This window comes from Nicotiana tabacum, chromosome 18, assembly GCF_000715075.1.
Source record: "Nicotiana tabacum cultivar K326 chromosome 18, ASM71507v2, whole genome shotgun sequence".
NCBI lineage: Eukaryota > Viridiplantae > Streptophyta > Magnoliopsida > Solanales > Solanaceae > Nicotiana > Nicotiana tabacum.
The window spans coordinates 15,382,238-15,401,396 of NC_134097.1; the positions used below are offsets into that span (position 1 = coordinate 15,382,238).

At 39.9% G+C, this 19,159-nt stretch overlaps 1 protein-coding gene across 1 annotated transcript; it reads left to right on the forward strand.

The window, feature by feature from the left end:
- The first annotated feature begins 12,979 nt into the window (after positions 1–12,979).
- On the forward strand, positions 12,980–18,126 carry LOC107832682 (protein PHOX1-like). The gene is made up of 3 exons (XM_016660543.2): positions 12,980–16,142; positions 16,236–16,473; positions 17,728–18,126. The coding sequence occupies exons 1-2, from the start codon at positions 13,889–13,891 to the stop codon at positions 16,382–16,384; spliced, it is 2,403 nt and encodes an 800-aa protein (XP_016516029.1). The 5' UTR covers positions 12,980–13,888; the 3' UTR covers positions 16,385–16,473; positions 17,728–18,126.
- The last annotated feature ends 1,033 nt before the right edge of the window (positions 18,127–19,159 follow it).

Genomic DNA, 19,159 nt, shown 5'->3' on the forward strand with positions numbered 1-19,159 from the left:
ATATTCAGAGGATAAAGCTTCGCCTGCCCTTCCTTTTATGTAGATTCCTTTCAATGTTTCTCTTTATTTTTTCTATTTTGATTCTCTGTTAATTTCATATGAAGACTTTTCCTTTCATTTTATTTTTTCTTTGGCAAAAATCAACTCTTAACGAAAAGAAAAACACTTCTTATGACGAGGTTTCTTGACAGATGCGTAAAGCTAAGATTCCTTGTAGATTGTTCTTTATTTTTTATAGAGACAAGCGTCGAATTTATCTTTATATTATTCAAAATTATATAACTTTGCCATCTATTAAACATTTGATTAATAATATTACGTCTTTTGTTAGAAAACACTCGTTTTGTGCTCGACTCCTAATATAGATTCGATCTTTTTGGTTAAACCATCATCAAAAGTTGAAAGGTGTGCAGTCAAACCTCTCGCCTCGTTCGTTCCGATATTTTTTAATTGTTATAATAAAATGATGTTATAGATGATATATATATTATAATATAATATAAATATTAATTTCGAAAAGAACTTAACTTTTATAATGAATGACTATTATATATGAATATTGTTATAGAGAAGTTTGACTATAATTAGATATTTTTTAAGAAGGGATTTTACATATTTCATGCTGAAACTCCATTAATAGCAAGGGCAATAAGAGATTAATTATTTCGAATAGCAAAAGTATATATGTATTCGGTCGAAATAGATTTCGGCCTTCGTACGATTGATCGAGGTCGAAACATAATGGATCGAAGAAAGACTTCGTAATATCGAGATGGGTTCCGAAGATGGTACAAACAAGCTTCAAATTTTGGGTATAGGTCAACCACCGAGTTCGATGTCATTATCGAGCTCGGGTCCGAATCGAACTATGATGAGATGATTTCGAGCTTAAGGGGCAGAGGCCAACCGGGACCGAGTACGAATCATCACCTAATCCCGAGTCCATATCGAGTTCTAGAAGCAACACCGACCAACACCGAGGACGATCGAGCTCGAGCTTACAGACAAAAGTCGTTGCAAACACAGTAAGGGAGAGAATCTCGGTGAAAATTAGGAAAAAACTGATTTATCATGGATTCTCCACTATGTATTTTTAACTATACCTAAAGTAGGATCCTCCACTATAAAAAGAATGGCTACATTTCTGTAGAGGAAGTTTTTGCTTACATTGTAATTCAAGCATCATATTCTCCTAAATTCAAGGATTATTCTTTTGAGCTTCATTAATTAATTTATTGTGCTTAATCCTAAAAATCATCTTCGTTCCAACCTTGTTTATTTTGCATTCTTTGCAACCCGTATTTGATATTTCTATTTATCCCTACGATTTATATCAAGCTATACCACATATCTTTAGAACTATGTACAAATTCAACTCTATCCGTTTTTTGGGTAAACAATTTGGTGCCCACTATGGGGCTAAGGATAACAGTGATTATTTGATACGGATATGCAAAAACACACCGTTTTGCGCTTGTTTCCGAAAGTATCTTGGATTTCGGATTAGCAACGACTAACTACCAATCAAATGGCCTCACCTATTGACAACGAAGCCGGTCTTCAAGATGAGAATAACAACTTGACACCCAGTACCGAAAGATCACTTGTCAATGCCGTTGGAGCTCGAATCGAAGTGCCGATAGTTATCAATTCGCATGTGGCCATTGAGGCGAACCTACATTCTTAACCTGAAAATAACATTCATGGTGGCACTCGGTCTGCAGCTCGAGATACCCATAACGTCGAGGAAAACGACGTTAGCTTGCGTATGATTTTCAAAATATTACAAGCTCAACATGCAGAAATAGCTCAGTTGCAGAGCCAAACCCAGCTACCGAGCAGGTTGGAGCCCAGTCCACCTCGAGAAATCGCCCATAGAACAGAGCCAGCCATAGTGAGGTCAAATGAGCAAAAATCGGGGACTACTCCCGAAATTACTAAAATACTCGAAGAGCTCACAAAGCGAGTCGAAGCCAACGATAAAAAAGTAGAAACATATAATTTCAGGATCGATCAGATCCCGGGAGCTCCACCAATGATAAAAGGGTTGGATTCCAAAAATTTCTTGCAAAAACCTTTTCCCTCGAGCGCAACCCCAAAACCAATCTCTAAAAAATTTCGTATGCCTGAAATTCCCAAATATAACGGAATGACCGACCTCGACGAACATGTCACTTCTTACACGTGTGCCATCAAGGGCAATAATTTAGAAGACGGTGAAATCGAATCTGTGTTGTTAAAAAAATTCGAAGAGACCCTCTCGAAGGCAGCAATGATTTGGTATCACAACGTACCACCGAATTCCATTGACTCATTTGATATGTTAGCAGATTCTTTTTAAAAGCACACACCGGCACCATAAAAGTCGCAACAAGGAAATCAGACATTTTCAAGGTAAGACAAAAGGATAACGAGATGCTGAGGGAGTTCGTATCTCGTTTTCAAATGGAATGAATGGATCTGCCACCAGTCACAGATGATTGGGCTGTTCAGGCTTTCACTCAAGGTTTGAACGAACGAAGTTCGACGGCTTCACGGCGGTTGAAGCATAACCTGATCGAATTAGGGTCGATGTGCATAACCCAGCCATCACGTGGGCCGATGTGCAAAATTGGTACCAATCAAAAATTAGGGTCGAAGATGATCAGTTGGGGGTCTGAACCCGCTGCTCGAAGGGATATTAATCGAGAACAAGGTCAGATCAGGGATTGATACCGACCGTATAACGAAAATCACAGAATCGGTGTATCAAGATATAACCCCGGACAAAATAACAAAAGAAGTGATATAGGTCAAGGGTCTCGGGGGCTGATGAACAAAAGTAGGTTCAACAGGCCTGCCGGATCTAAGGAAGCGCCTCGGTTATCGAAGTATAACTTTGGCATTGATGTATCTGTCATCGTGTCGGCTATCGGACGCATCAAAGACACTAAATGGCCTCGACCCATACAGACCGATCTTGCCTAGAGGAATCCCAATCAAAGGTGGGAATATCATGGCACCCATGGTCACAGAACGGAAGATTGCAGGCAATAAGAGAGGAGGTAGCCTGGTTATTCAACAAAGGGTAGAATTTTTAAGCGATAGGGAGAAGAACCATTTTAAAAATAGGGATTTCGGCAAACAAAACAAACAAGAAGAACCACAACACATCATTCACATGATCATCGGCAGCGCCGATACTCCTCAGGGACCGGTGCTTAAACGCACTAAGACATCGATTGTGAGAGAAAGGCGATCTCGAACTCAGGATTACGCACCCATAGGAACTTTGTCCTTCAATGATAAAGCAGAAGGAGTCATACAACCTCATAACGATGCATTGGTAATATCCGTACTTATAAATAAAACTAAAGTTAAGCGTGTATTAATTGATCCAGGTAGCTCGGCCAACATCATTAGATTGAAGGTCGTAGAACAGCTCGGTCTACATGACCAGGTCGTACCTGCAACCTTGGTTCTAAACGGATTCAATATGGTATGTGAAACCATTAAAGGTAAGATAATTCTACCGATAAACGTGGTCGGGACCATCCATGAAATGAAGTTCCACGTAATCGAATACGACATGAGGTACAACGCCCTTTTTGGAAGGCCATGGATCCACAACATGAGAGATGTACCTTTGACCCTACACCAGGTCCTTAAATTCCCAACATCAAGGGGAGTCAAAACAGTATACGGAGAACAACCGGCCGCAAGAGAAATGTTTGCCGTCGAGAAAGCAAATTCAATATCCTCGCCTTCGCCAATAAAGGGATCAGGCTCAAAAGGGGAACGAGATACCAAATAGCAATCACAGACATCAGCTTTAACCCGACCAGATAATCAGAAGATCAATGAAGATGATGATCATAGGATCCCTCGATCCTTCGTGGTTCCCGATGATTCCGAAGCTACCAAATCAACGATTGAGGAATTGGAGCAAGTCACACTAATCGAGTACTGGCCCGAACAGAAGGTATACCTGGGAACGGGGTTGACCCCCGAACTCAGGAAAAAACTTATTCAATTTCTTATCGATAATGTAGATTATTTTGCCTGGTCCCATTTAGATATAATAGGTATCCCACCGGATATAGCGATGCATCGGCTAACCTTTGACCCTAGGTTCAGATCGGTGAAGCAAAAGAGAAGACCCCAGTCCGAGGTAAAGCACACATTCATAAAGGACGAGGTAACCAAACTTCTTAAGATAGGGTCCATTCGAGAGGTGAAATATCCTAAATGGTTAGCCAATGTAGTTGTAGTGCCTAAAAAGGGAACAAACTTAGAATGTGTGTAGATTATAAGGATTTGAACAAAGCATGCCCCAAAGATTCCTTTCCGTTGCCCAATATCGATCGCATGATCGATGCCACGGCCGGCCACGAGATCCTTACTTTTCTCTATGCCTATTCCGGGTATAATCAAATCCAAATAAACCTGGAAGACCAGGAAAAGACTTCATTTGTCACCAAGTATGGAACATATTGTTATAATGTGATGCCCTTCGGGCTAAATATTGCAGGAGCTACTTATCAACGCCTAGTAAATAAAATGTTCGAGGAACAAATAGATAAATCAATGGAATTTTATATTGATGACATGCTAGTTAAGTCTTTGCGCGTAGAGGAACATTTGACCCATTTGCAGGAAACATTCGAGATTTTAAAAAAATACAACATGAAGCTCAACCCCGAGAAATGTGCTTTCGGGGTCGGTTCGGGCAAGTTCCTCAACTTTATGGTGTCAAATCAGGGGATCGAGATTAACCCCGATAAAATCAAGGCCATCAAAGACATCGCCATCGTGGACAACGTGAAAGCCGTACAGAGGCTAACGGGACGGATTGCAGCCTTAAACAGATTTATTTCGAGGTCGTCAGATCGAAGTCACAAATTTTTCTCTCTACTAAAAAAAAGAACTTCGCTTGGACCTGGAATGCCAACAGGCATCAGAGGAATTAAAACGATATCTATCTAGCCCACCACTGCTTCATACTCCAAAAACAGACGAAAAACTTTGTTTGTACTTGGCAGTATCGAAAATTGCGGTAAGCGGTGTCCTAGTTCGAGAAGAGCAAGGTAAATAATTTTCCATTTAATATGTAAGTCGAACCTTAGGAGAAGCAGAAACTAGATATCCGCACCTAGAAAAATTAGTACTTGCACTGATAAGCGCCTCTAGAAAGTTAAGACCATACTTTCAATGCCACTCCATATGCGTATTAACCATTTACCCACTTCGTAATATTTTGCACAAGCCCGAACTATCAGGCCGATTGGCCAAATGGGTCGTCGAACTCAGTGGGTACGATATTGAATATCAACCCCGTACGACTATCAAGTCTCAAAATTTAGCGGACTTCGTGGCCGATTTCACGTCGACCCTCGTACCCGAAGTCGAAAAAGAACTCTTATTAAAATCGGGTAAGTCATCGGGGGTATGGACCCTTTTTACTAACAGGGCTTCGAATGTGAAGGGGTCCGTGCTAAGCATCGTTTTAAAGCCACCCACGGGTAACACTATTAGGCAATCTATCAAAACTACTAGGTTGACTAACAACGAGGCCGAGTATGAGGCCATGATTGCAGGTCTCGAGCTAGCTAAAAGCTTGGGAGCAGAAGTTATTGAAGCCAAGTGTGACTTTTTGCTGGTGGTAAATCAAGTAAACAAAACCTTCGAAGTTCGAGAAGATAGAACGCAAAGGTATTTGGACAAACTACATGTCACTTTGCACCATTTCAAAGAATGGACTTTACAACATGTTTCACGAGTGCAAAATAGTGAGGTTGATGCACTTGCAAATTTGGGATCATCAGTCGAGGAAGGCGAGATAAGCTCGGGGACTGTCATTCAACTCTCAAGATCCGTGATCTAAGAAGGTCATGCTGAGTTAAATTCTACGAGCTTAACCTGGGATTGGAGGAATAAGTATATTGAATACTTAAAGAATGGAAAGCTCCCATCGGACCCTAAATATTCGAGGGCCCTACGAATCAAAATTGCTCGATTCATATTAACTGCAGATGAAACGCTATACCGAAGGACATTCGATGGACCATTGGCAATATGCTTAGGTCTAGGAGACACCGATTACATCCTACGTGAGGTGCACGTGGGCACTTGTGGAAATCACTCCGGTGCCGATTCATTAGTCTGAAAAATAATTAGGGCAGGGTATTATTGGATCGATATGGGCAAAGATGCAAATGAGTTTGTTCGAAAATGTGACAATTTTCAAAGGTTTGAACCAATGATCCATCAGCCCGGAGAGCAACTTCACTCAGTCCTATCCCCATGACCATTCATGAAATGGGGAATGGATATCGTCGGTCCTCTGCCATCGGCCTCAGGTAATACTAAGTTCATTTTATTTATGACTGACTATTTCTCTAAATGGGTTGAAGCACAAGCGTTCGTGAAAATAAGAGAGAAAGAGGTTATAGATTTTATCTGGGATCATATCGTATGTCGATTCGAGATACCCACCGAAATAGTGTGCGACAATGGGAAACAGTTTGTCGGCAACAAAGTGACGAAACTCTTCGAAGACCACAAAATAAAAAGGATATTATCAACACCGTATCACTCCAGTGGGAACAGACAGGCCGAAACAGCGAACAAAATTATCATTCAAAACCTAAAGAAGAGGCTGAACGACGCTAAAGGAAAATGGAGAGAAATCCTACCCGAAGTCCTTTGGGCATATCGAACAACATCAAAATCTAGTACGGGGGCAACCCCGTTCTCCTTAGTATATGGCTCAGAAGCCTTGATTCCAGTCGAAGTCAGGGATCCCAGTACCAGGTTTCGATATACAATAGAAGAGTCAAATAACGAGTCTATGAACACTAGCCTCGAATTATCGGATGAAAAACGAGAAGCTTCTCTCATCCAATTAGCCGCCCAAAAGCAGCGAATCGAAAGATACTATAACGAAGAACCAAGCTTTGCCATTTTAAAATCGGGGACTTAGTGATAAGGAAAGTCACCCTCAGTACCCGAAATCCAAATGAAGGAAAATTAGGACCGAACTGGGAAGGACCGTATCAGAGTCTCGAAAATGTCGGAAAAGGATCATACAAGCTTGGTATTATAAACGGCAAACAACTATCAAGCAATTGGAATGTGTCGCACCTAAATCGATACTACTGCTAAGGTACGACCCTTCCATATTCGTTTACATTTCGAAACTAACCCCTGTAGGAGTCTGATCAGGAGCTAGGATGGATCTTTCAATACGAAGTCCTAGGTCTGAAACCACGCGTTGCACTCTTTTTTCCTTAGACCGGTTTTATCCCAAATTGGATTTTCGGCAAGGTTTTTAATGAGGTAATAATGATCGTGCTATACTTAGAAATAATTCGACAATATCCGAGGCCTCTTTACAATCGACCTCGAATACTGGAGGGGCATTGGTCCTCAAATATATCAAGTTCTGATGCAAGAAAGTTATTTCATAACAACAGGGTTCCAATAGGAAACGTTGTAAGAGCCAAATAGTCAAAACGAACCATGCTCATGTAGTTGGCCCGAGCCCTGACGCAAAACATGAACACATATATAATGACTTGCAAAGAAAGTTCTCTTCTTTGCCGATATCTTATATCCAAGAAAAATTCCTCTATTTAGAGATTTATTATGCAAACAGGATTGAGATAAATCTCCGAGTTCGAGAAAGCACTCACTCTACCATTACGCCTAAGGGCTACATTACTTCGAGTTCGAAACATTCACTTGACTAATAAGCCTACGAGCTATTCTTATTCTGAGTTGGAGCGAGCATTCACTAGACCATTACGCCTACGAGTTACATTACTTCGAGTTCAAAACATTTACTTGACTAATAAGCCTACATGCTACTCTTATTCCGAGTTCGAGCAAGCCCTCACTTGACCATTACACCTATGAGCTACATTACTTCAAGTTCGAATCATTCACTCGACTACTAAGCCTACGTGTTATTTTTATTTTGAGTTCGAGCAAGCACTCATTCGACTATTACGCCTATGGGCTATATTACTTCGAGTTCGAATCACTCACTCAACTAAGGGCTACATCATACTTCAAGTTCAAATAATCACTCAACTCGACTACTAAGACTATTGGCTACCTTATTTCAAGCTTGAGTAAACGCTCACTCGGTTATAAAGGCTACGAAGTCTAAATTCGATCAAATTGCCTAAATCCTTATGAAAACATTTATAAGGCATGAATAAAATCTTCACAAGGCAATAAACAAAACAGAAGCAAGTCGGTAAAACAAAAAGATATATATATATATAGACACACACACACAAGATTGTTTACACGATTGATTGCAACATAGAAACTAAGGGCTAAGTTTCTTGGCTATCTCCGGGAGCGGTCTCTTCTCCACCGGGATCCCCCCGTTCTTGGACCCGCTCTTACTCACATCATCATCATCATAATTATCATCATCGTCGTCATCAAAAGCCAAGGCTTCAGCATCGGCTTCAAGTTCTTAAGCCTTTTTATCTCTTCAGCGAGGTCGAAACCTCGAGCATGGATCTCCTCGAGGGTCTCCCTCTGAGATCGGCATTTAGCAAGTTCAGCGACCCAATGTGCTCGAGTATTGGTGGTCTCTACTGCCTCTCTTGCTTGGACCTGGGCAGCTTCAGCATCGGCCCGATAGACGGCCACGAGTGCATCCGCATTGACCTTTGCCTTTTTAGCATCAGATTCGTCCTTGGCAAGTTCAGAGGCCAACCGAGCCTCGAGCTCATTTATTCTTCTTGCATGAACCGAGCCTTTCTCCTTCATACTTTGAAGTTGTTTTTCGGTCGATAATAATTGGGCTCGAGCAGCTTCTTTCTCTACAGCAAATCGGTCCATATCTTCTTTCCACTTCAAAGACTCAGTTTTTATCACATCGACCTCCTCACGGAGTTTCCCGATTATCTCAATTTTCTGCTGCAGCTGTGAGATCGAAAAATTAGCTATCGTTCCCGTATCGAGCCTATAGGCTTTTAAAAGTATCATTACATGCTCGGACAGATCGGTCTGATCTTGGTGAGCCTTGGCCAACTTATCTCGGAGGTCTTTTATTTTCTCTCCCCTTTGCCCTAAGAGGAGTTTAAGGGAGTTCCTCTCATCCGTAACCGTTGAAGATCGACCTCATATTGACGTAGCTCTGTTCGGGACCGAGAACATAATTCTCGATGAACTGTCGCGACCTGCAAAGAAAGAAGAAACGAAGTTAGAAAAGAAAAGCAAACATAAAGGTAATGCCAACAAAATAATTTAAGGCTTACCTGATTCAAAGCCTGCCGCACTCCGTAAAAAAGATCTCATGCGTCACTTGTACCGGTAGCGTCCTCGACACCGATAAATAGGTCACGAAAAGGATCCTCTCCATCACAAGGCCTGTCTAGTTTGAGGGCCCTCAAAACTTGGGCTTCCCGAATCCCCCTTGCGGAAAAATCAGGGAAGGTGCAAGTCTTCGATTGCTACTGCCCCAAGTGAATCGCTTGGAGCATTCTCTTCGGTTCGAAAAGATTCGGGGAGAGCCCCTTCAGACATACCCCCCCATCTATTGGCTTCGATGGGAAGCATCTTCGATCTTCAACAACTCGGGGACTCTGCCCAAATCTTTCTCCGATATATTCCCAGTTCGAGGCAGAGCCTTATGAACCACTATCGACCCAACTGCCTGGGGAACGTCGGTGGTCTTCTTCGTTCGGTCCGCCAGCGCATACCTATCGTTTTTTTTCTCCTTCTTCTTCTTCTTCTTCTTCTTCTTCTTCATCCCTTAGACGCAGAACTGATTCTACGGTCAAAGGAATGGTGTTCTTGTTCGACTTACGAGCCGTCCTCTTCTTCAGTTTTGGATCTTTGGGAACGGAGGCTCTTTTCCTCTTATTATCTTTCACCGGCTTTGGGACACAGGCCAAAGCCTCTTCCTCGATGGACAATGGCCTCAAAACCGCATCTTTTCCCACACCTACATACGGGAAATTTTATTAAAGTGTATGGAAAGTATTTTGTTCGAACTACCAAAAAATACGAGAAATGGGCTTACCATGATTTTTGGCCTCCCATCGGCCCTTTGACAAGTCACGCCATGAGCGCTCGGCGTATGCGGAGGTGAAACCAGATCTCGTACCCAGTTCTTGAGATCGGGAACTGCGCCGGGCATCCATGGAACTGAATCACAAAAGGGGGATATCGGTGAGAAAAGAAATGAAAGGACAAAATAGTAGGAGATAACAACAAGAATTACACTTACGCTTTATGTTCCACTCCTCGGGAAAAGGCATCTTTTCAGTCGGAATCAGGTCCGAAGTCCTTACTCGAATGAACGTGCCCATCCAGCCTCGATCCATGTCCTCGTCCATGCTCGAGAACAGAGCCTTGGTAGCTCGACGTTGAAGTTTTATTAATCCTCCTCGAAAAAGGTGAGGACGGTACAATTGAATGAGATGATCGAGGGTGAAAGGCATCCCCTCGATTTTGTTCACAAAGTATTGGATCAAAATAACGATCCGCCAAAAAGAAGGATGGATCTGGCCTAGGGTTATTAGGTATTTACGACAAAAATCTATGTTAATAGGGTCGAGGGGACCTAACGTGAAATGGTAAGTATACACACTTAAAAACCCTTTCACGTGAGTAGTAATATCCTCTTCGGGAGACGGCACTACCACTTCTTTGTCCCCCCAGTTATAATCTTTTTTTATCTGCTCGATATACCCCTCAATTATCGAACAAATATATCTCGATACGGGCTCACACCGGCTAGGAACCGGTGAACCTTTATCGAGTTTGAAATTAGAGGTTAGAACACACGCCGCCGGAATGCACTCCTCAGTCCGTGAATTCACCGGTGTTTTGTCGGCGGCAGATTGAGAAGAAAAAGCTTTTTCTTTTTTTGGGACGGTTTTTGATGTCTTCACCATTTTTGGATTTAAAGAAGGTGACAAAGATTTTGTGGTTTAGAAGAGGAATCACAGATTTGCGAATAAACTCAGAGGATACGAAAAAGAACTTGGGAAATTTGGAAGATTGAAGATGTAAAAGTGGTAAATGATAAAAGGAAGGGCTATTTATAGATTAAAGCAATGGCGGTTCAGTATTAGCGGTGGCCGACCACCGTCTGACATGCATTAAATATCTTGAAAAACTAAATCGACGAGACAGCTATCACGTGCGTCATGATTGAGCCCAATGTGAACGTCAGCTTATAGTCCAATCGAGCCATTGAGAAATCATATCGTTTCTCACCACATCCTTCCCGAGAAACGAGGGGACTATTTGTATACGATCGAAATAAATTTCGGCCTTTCGTACGATTAATCGAGGTCGAAACATAATGGATCGAAGAAAGACTTCGTAATATCGAGATGGGTTCTGAAGATGGTACAAACAAGCTTCAGATTTCGGGTATAGGTCAAACACCGAGTTCGAAGTCTTTATCGAGCTCGTGTCCGAATCGAACTATGATGAGATGATTTCGAGCTTAAGGGACAGAGGCCAACCGGGACCGAGTTCGAATAATCACCTGATCCCGAGTCCATATCGAGTTCTAGAAGCAATACCGACCAACACCGAGGCCGATCGAGTTTGAGCTCACAGACAAGAGCCGTTGCAAACACATTAAGGGAGAGAATCTTGGCGAAAATTAGGGAAAAACTGATTAATCATGAGTTCTCCACTATGTATTTTTAATTATACCTAAAGTAGGGTCCTCCACTATAAAGAGGATGGCTACATTTCTATAGAGGGCAGTTTTTGCTTACATTGTAATTCAAGCACCATATTCTCCTATATTCAAGGATTATTCTTTTAAGTTTCATTAATTAATTTATTGTGTTTAGTCCTAAAAATCATTTTCGTTTCAACCTTGTTTATTTTGCATTCTTTGCAATCCATATTTGATATTTTTATTTATCCCTACGATTTGTATCAAGCTATACCGCATATCCTTAGAACTATGTACAAATTCAACTCTATCCGTTTTTCGGGTAAATAATATACAAATGAACCAAAAATATAATGGGTGACAAAATTGATTAATTTAGAATGATATAAAGATAAATTTGGGCGCCGTTTACACTGTCTCCCCACAAGATTTTAGAAGTGGAATTGCATTTTACCTCTCTATTTGAAGACAAGTACTAATTAATTACTATGCACGGAGAATCATTAGAAAGAAAGACAATAGATTAATTTGTAAATAACATGCTTCAAATATTATATTAGATTTTTAATTGAAACTAATACAGACATTATCAACTATTACTGATAAATTCAACTGGTCAACTATATACATCTTTGTACTGGTTATCATTCCGTTTAATAACAAGCTCAACTTGATAACTCTATTTCCTGAAAATCCCTCTATACTGTTTTGTTAATTTGACAATTGTGGGACAGTAAGGTAAAATTTAATCCAAATGAAAAGTTTAGGTAAACGATTATTTTTTAATTTTTAATTAGAGATTTTGAGTTTGAAACTTATCATTTCTTAAAGTGAAACTTTTCAAAGCGAGTAAACGAATACTGAACGGTGAAACACTAAACAAGAAACCCAAAAAAATGTGAATATTTCTAACAAAAAAAAGAAGAATTTTATTGATTTTTGTGGGGTGGAGAAAAGAAAAGAAAAAGAGGGAAAAAAATAGAAGAGACAGTTGCCTTCAATTTTACTCTTTGCAAACGTCCCCCACAATCTAGGAATACACGGTTAGTGGGACCTACGTTGTAGTTGTCGGAATATAGAATATAATAATTGTAAATCTCTGTTTACAGAAAAGAAAAACAAATCAACATAATCTTTCTTTTTTCCTTTTATTTTTTGCAAAACACAAATCAACTCAAATCTAAATAACAAAATATTTAACTGTTGAATATTTTGACACACTTTTTTGTGGCGTTTGCGTAAAGGTACAAGACACCCTTTTTTACTTACTATTTTTGTTTTCTAAATTTAATTTTTTTTTCCAACTTAAATAACAGGTGGAGGCATTGGTGGTATTTTTTTTTTTCATTTCTGCATAAACATATATTCCTTGTGAAAAAACCAAAGAAAAACATTAGTCTCAACGCATTTTCCTCTTGAAATCTGCAAGAAAATTTTGAAGGGTGTTCAAAAGCAAGCTGAAAATATGCAGATAAGTTTTCTTTAATTATTTCCTCAATTCACAAAATTAAAGAAAAAAGAAAAAAATACAAAAAAAGAAGAAGCAAGAATCTTGGTTGAGGAGAAGAATTATTTGCAGCTGAATAAAGGGGTGTTTATCTTCATATTTTTCTTAAATTGGGGTTTGTTGTGAATAAATTCAGTATTCTGGATTTATACTGTTTTATTGTGTTTTTTTAATTCTGAAGAAGACCCTTTTGGATTTAGGGGCTAAAGCTCAGTTCTATAAGTTATTTCTTGGAATTTTGAGAAAAGTTTGGATTTTTTTGCTTTACTGGTGCTAAACACAAATTCTAAAGAAGACCCTTTTGGATTTAGGAGCTAAAGCTCAGTTCTTTAAGCTATTTCTTGGTATATTAAGAAAAAAGATTGGATATTTTTTTTTGATTTATTGGTGTTTGGGTTGTGGTGGATTGTTCTGGTTTTAACCTTTGTTTTGGTTGGTGAATTTCCTTATCTGGGGGTTTTCTTGATTGTTTTTTATTGTGTTGGATTCTGGTACAAAGACTCAACTTTTTTACCAGTTAAGTCCTGTTTCTACTATTTCTTTCCTTCATTCTTGAGCCGAGGGTGAATTTCCTTATCTGGGGGGTCTGTTGTTGTTGTTGTTAAGTCCTGTTACTTTTGTGTGTGTGTGTGTGTGTTTATTGATTGGATTGAGAGGGTTTAATTTTAGAAATTAGTTTAAGTTGTTGTTTTTGAGCTACATAGTTTGAAAGAGTTGGAATTGTTAAGCTCAGTATGGGAAAGGATTGGAAGAAGTCAAAAAAATTAGGAGGTAAATCTGGTGATACTAGTATGAAGCAAAACAAAGTTGGTGAAAATAATAGCCCGAGGCGATTTGATAAGGACACAGCAGTTTTCATTGCTATGTCTCATGAACTTAAGGATGAGGGGAATAAGCTATTTCAAAAGAGGGATTATGAAGGAGCTATGCTGAAGTATGACAAAGCTATAAAATTGCTTCCGCGGAACCACATAGACGTATCCTACCTTCGTAGTAATATAGCCGCTTGTTATATGCAGATGGGACTTAGTGAATATCCTAGGGCGATCCACGAGTGTAATTTGGCTCTTGAAGTTACACCGAAATATAGCAAGGCACTTATGAAAAGAACTAGGTGTTATGAGGCGCTAAATAGGTTGGATTTGGCACAGAGAGATGTTAATAGAGTGCTGGAGATGGAACCGAATAATCTCATGGCTATTGAGATTGCAGAGAGGGTGAAAACAACCATTGAGCAAAAAGGCATTGGAGCGAATGACGTTCCTATAGATTTGATTCCGGTACCTGAATATGTTGAACTACCTTTTGCTTCAAGTCAGTCGAAATCATCTAAAGAGAAGGCACAAAAAAAGAAAAGCAAGAAAGTAGAGGAGAAGATGGTTAATGGCAAGGCTGAAGAAAAGGGATTAGACAACCAAATCGATTTAAAGCAAGCCGATAACAGGAACGAGAAAGAGAATGCTGAGAATAAGGACGGGAAAGTCGAGGAGATGAAGCTTGAGATTAGGATTGAAGAAAATAAGGATAAAGATCAGACTCAGGAAGAAAAGATTGACGACAAGATGGAGGGGACGAAAGCTGAGAACAAGACCAACAGAAAGAAAGCTAAGGACAAGAGTAAGGAAAAGAAGAGTAAGGACGAGATCGAGGTAAATAAGGCCAAGGATAGGCAGGAGGATAATAAAGATGAGGACAATGAGGAGAGGAAAACTGAAGATAAATTGGTGGTGGAGGAAATTATCAGTCGTACCACAGAAGAAGAGCCAAAAAGAACAGTGAAATTAGTATTTGGGGAAGACATAAGGTGGGCTCAAGTTCCCCTGAACTGCAGCATCTTGACACTGAGGGAGGTCATAGGTGATCGTTTCCCAAACTTAAAAGCAGTCCTAATCAAGTATAGGGACCAAGAAGGTGACCTGGTTACAGTGACGACAAATGAGGAGTTAAGATGGGCCGAAGCTTCTGGTCAACATGGTTCAGTAAGACTCTATATCGTGGAAGTTAATCCGGAGCAGGATCCGTTCTATGAGAAGATCAAAAGGGAGGAAGACGAACATAAATACAGCGCACGACATAATCAGATTGTTGAAAATGGGTATGTTGAAAAAAGCAAGGAAAATGGACCAGTTTGTATTGATGATTGGATCTTCCAGTTCTCTAATTTGTTCAAGAACTATGTTGGATTTGAGTCCGATGCTTATCTGGATCTTCATGAAGTCGGAATGAAGCTATACTCTGAGGCTTTGGAAGAGGCAGTCACAAGTGAAGAAGCTCAATGCCTTTTCAGCACAGCCGGAGAAACATTTCAGGAGATGGCTGCTTTGGCATTGTTCAACTGGGGTAATGTTCATATGTCCAGGGCGCGAAAAAGGGTCTATTTGAAAGAAGATAGTTCCGGAGAATCTTTGCTTGCACAGGTAAAATTTGCTTATGATTGGGCTCAAAAGGAATATTCAAAAGCAGGAGAGAGATATGAAGAGGCACTGAAGATCAAACCAAATTTTTATGAAGGTATTCTTGCTCTGGGGCAGCAACAGTTTGAGCAAGCAAAACTTTCTTGGTATTATGCGATTAGCACTGGTGTCGATTTGGATTCTTGGCCTTCTACAGAAGTTCTGCATCTTTACAACAGTGCTGAGGAAAATATGGAAAGAGGTATGCAGATGTGGGAGGACGCAGAGGAGCAGCGTCTCAACGAATTATCAAGTCCCGACAAAATCCTTTCGCAGCAGATGAAGTCGGAGAATTTTCTCAAAGGAATATCTGCAGCTGAAGCTACTGAGCAAGCTGCAAACATGAGGTCTCAGATAAATTTACTATGGGGTACAATGCTATATGAACGATCACTTATGGAGTTCAAACTCGGGCTTCCGCTCTGGCATGAATCATTGGAAGTTGCTGTTGAAAAATTTGAATTCGCCGGAGCTTCTCCAACAGATATTGCTGTTATGATAAAGAATCATTGTTCCAACAGTACTGCAACAGAAGGTGAAACTGGAAAATATTACCTTAAACTTGTTTACTCTTCATTGGCTTTTTTCAAAATCATTTCAAATGTCTCTGACATTCGTTGTGTTGTAGGGCTGGGATTCAATATTGATGAAATTGTACAGGCATGGAATGAGATGTATGAAGCAAGAAGGTGGGAAAGAGGAGTACCTTCTTTCAGGTTGGAACCATTGCTTCGTCGACGAGTTTCCAAGCTGTATCATGCCCTTGAATTAGCATGAGGTCTTGTTATGGTGTCAGAGGAATCAAGAAAGAAACTCGCTATTACCGCTGCTGTTGCACCTAGTCTGTGCTTATACTCACTGGGAAGGTAAATATCCTTTCATTAACAGAGGCATTCATTTGTACCAATTCTGTTTAATCAGATTAGTTTCTTCTGTTTATTCCCTAGGTAGGTGGGGAAAGATTAGTTTTCCCCTAGCGGGTTTATTTTTTGATCTCAACATCTCCAAGTTCTAGACCCCTTTCAGACCCTTTTTCAGCTCATTTAGTTCTTCAGATTGTACTTTAAAGTCTATTACTCTAGTCTTGGAGTTGTCAGGCTGCAGTAATACTTGATTCTATGAATTAGCACTTTACACATCCGTGCAAAATATATGGTCCAATACCTGCAAAAGTTCCTTCATGTGGCAAAGAAATTGAATAACGATTTTCCGACATAGATTCCTATAGCCAGAAAGACGTTTTGTTACTTTTATGGTTTTCCTTTCCATTGAGTTCACATATTTGTGGAAGTAGCCTGGTGTTTACAAGTTCAGCTTTTTCCGTATTTTGTGACCTGTTAAACACTTCAATCTAGAGCTAAAAGATTTTCTCAGGAAATAACACTTCACTCTGCTAGTTTGTAAGGGAGAATTGGATGGCGTTCCTCGAGGATTAGATGACTACCTATTTATAGATGGATAAGAAGCATCATTAACCAATGACTGACGTTAGCTTATAATTGTTTTCTTCGTGTGTAAGTGTATGATTGTCCTACACAGTCACCAAAATACATCTCTCTGATTGCTAGACGTTTATCCCGCACTGCCGTGAATCTATTGAACAGGACTCCAAAACTATGAACCTACTACATCACCCTTGCTAGTGTTCATTGACAGGTACCCTCATAATAAGGGTCATGTACGTCATGAAAAGTCTTGCACCTTCCGTGAAATCTTCACTGAAAAAGCGTTTAACAGTTGTCTGTGCATAATTTCTTGGTAAAAAGCTGATTGTATTGAGAACTTCGCTGAGGTTTCACCGCATTAATACTGACACTTGTAAATGAAATATCAAGTAAGGTTAGCTCATTTATTAGCATGGAATGCTGTGCTGATTCCTTCTTTTTCCCCTTTTCTTGACATAGTAAACTCCAGCCCCTGCCTCCAAAACCACTCTACATAAACAACAGTGTGCGACTTTCCCACTTTGTTCCCTTGATGACTCGAACTTCCAACCTCTTTGTTGGAATTAGAGTGTTCTCGCCACTGGAGCAACCTCAACTGTCTTTAATATGATAACATTGTTACTTTCTTTGTCTTCTTGCTTTATCTGAGAGGTGCTGGATCTATTTTTTCTGCAGGGATTTACGTGCATCAGCTGTTAATACAGGTTTTGGAATTTGGACCTTTGCGACACTTGGATTGTGCATTACCTGTTTTTCATTCACAAAGAGATGAAGAGGCAGAAATCTCTTTTTCTTTATTTTTGCCTACTCCTCGTCGTCTTGCCCAGTGTAGCGGTTCCTCAAAGGCAGTGGTGAATCGCTTCAGTAGTTTTTAGTTATTCTCCTTTGGCTCATGGAAGGGTCCTAAGGCATTCTTTTCTTATGGTAATTCCTTTCTTGGCTTGTACTATTCTGTTTCAGTTGGCCTTTTGTACTTTTTTAGTAGTTGTCACTATTAGTGTCTTAGATTGAGTTACTTGCATCATGTTGATGTAACATATATGCGAGTTATTTAGTGTACTTTTATGATGTCCAGATTGTTGGCTGAAGGTCTTCCGGAAATAGCCTCTACCTTATTAAAGGTAGGGGTAAGGTTTGCATACACACTACCCTCCCCAGACCCCACTTGTGTATGATGTCCAGATTGTTGGTTAGGAGGTAATACCACTCTTGGCAAACACCTCATTTGTATTTAAACTGCACAGTTAATACCATCAAAATGAATATTGAAGGTATACTGTTGCAGTTTTGACTTCTTTACAATTGTCACCTATAGTTTTCTGTTTTCTGTCATCCTTAAGAAATCCCTGAAAGCATTGTTATCCATTAGGTATATGGAAGTGACGAAGTTGCTTTGACTACAAAAATCACGACGGCTTATATTTGAAGGAAGGTCTCAAGAGTAAATTGATCCGCATGAAATTCGTTCTCTCTTTTTCTGCTTCAGATCTATACTCTTCAATATTTTTCATGAGAAAGGAAAAGCTTCAAATTCACTTCTCATATGCATGCATATCTCAATACAAAATCCAGCATTCAATCGAAAAATAATTACGAGTCGAGTTATCAGAGGCAGTTCTCATTTGAAAGGAAAGGCCCGGATTGAATCCACATCCGTCTCTGAAGCTCTTCTATAAGAGGGGACCTTTTTTCCAGTCCCATTCTTTTCTCTCAAGCTCCTTTTGGAACGCCTCTTTTTCACATAAAGAAATAAAAATCCAAAAATCGGGGAATCCGTCGGTCGGATAACAATTTTTTTTAGTAGCACCCACAACAAAATGTCTGGAATATGCATCTTTTTTGGGACACATGCCACAACTTGTCTCAAACGAACTAGTAACTTTAATACCACCAATAATCTTAAGGCAAAACATGAAACATAATAGGATATAACTTCATCAAAGACCATGATGGTGAGACCAATGATGCTCTTTTTTTTAATATATGAGGCTCAAGAACTTTTTTTTTTTAAAAAAATAAAAAATAAAATCCCTTCCAATTTAGGAGAATTGGTAGTGTTTCCACACTTCCCCTTCAGAGTGACTCGAACCCAGGATCTAACGGTCGT

Bases quoted from the DNA above. Each gene is read 5' to 3' on its own strand.
- LOC107832682 (XM_016660543.2), top strand. From the start codon at position 13,889: ATGGGAAAGGATTGGAAGAAGTCAAAAAAATTAGGAGGTAAATCTGGT. The intron at 16,143-16,235 runs GTGAAACTGGAA...GTTGTGTTGTAG, and splicing joins CAACAGTACTGCAACAGAAG to GGCTGGGATTCAATATTGAT.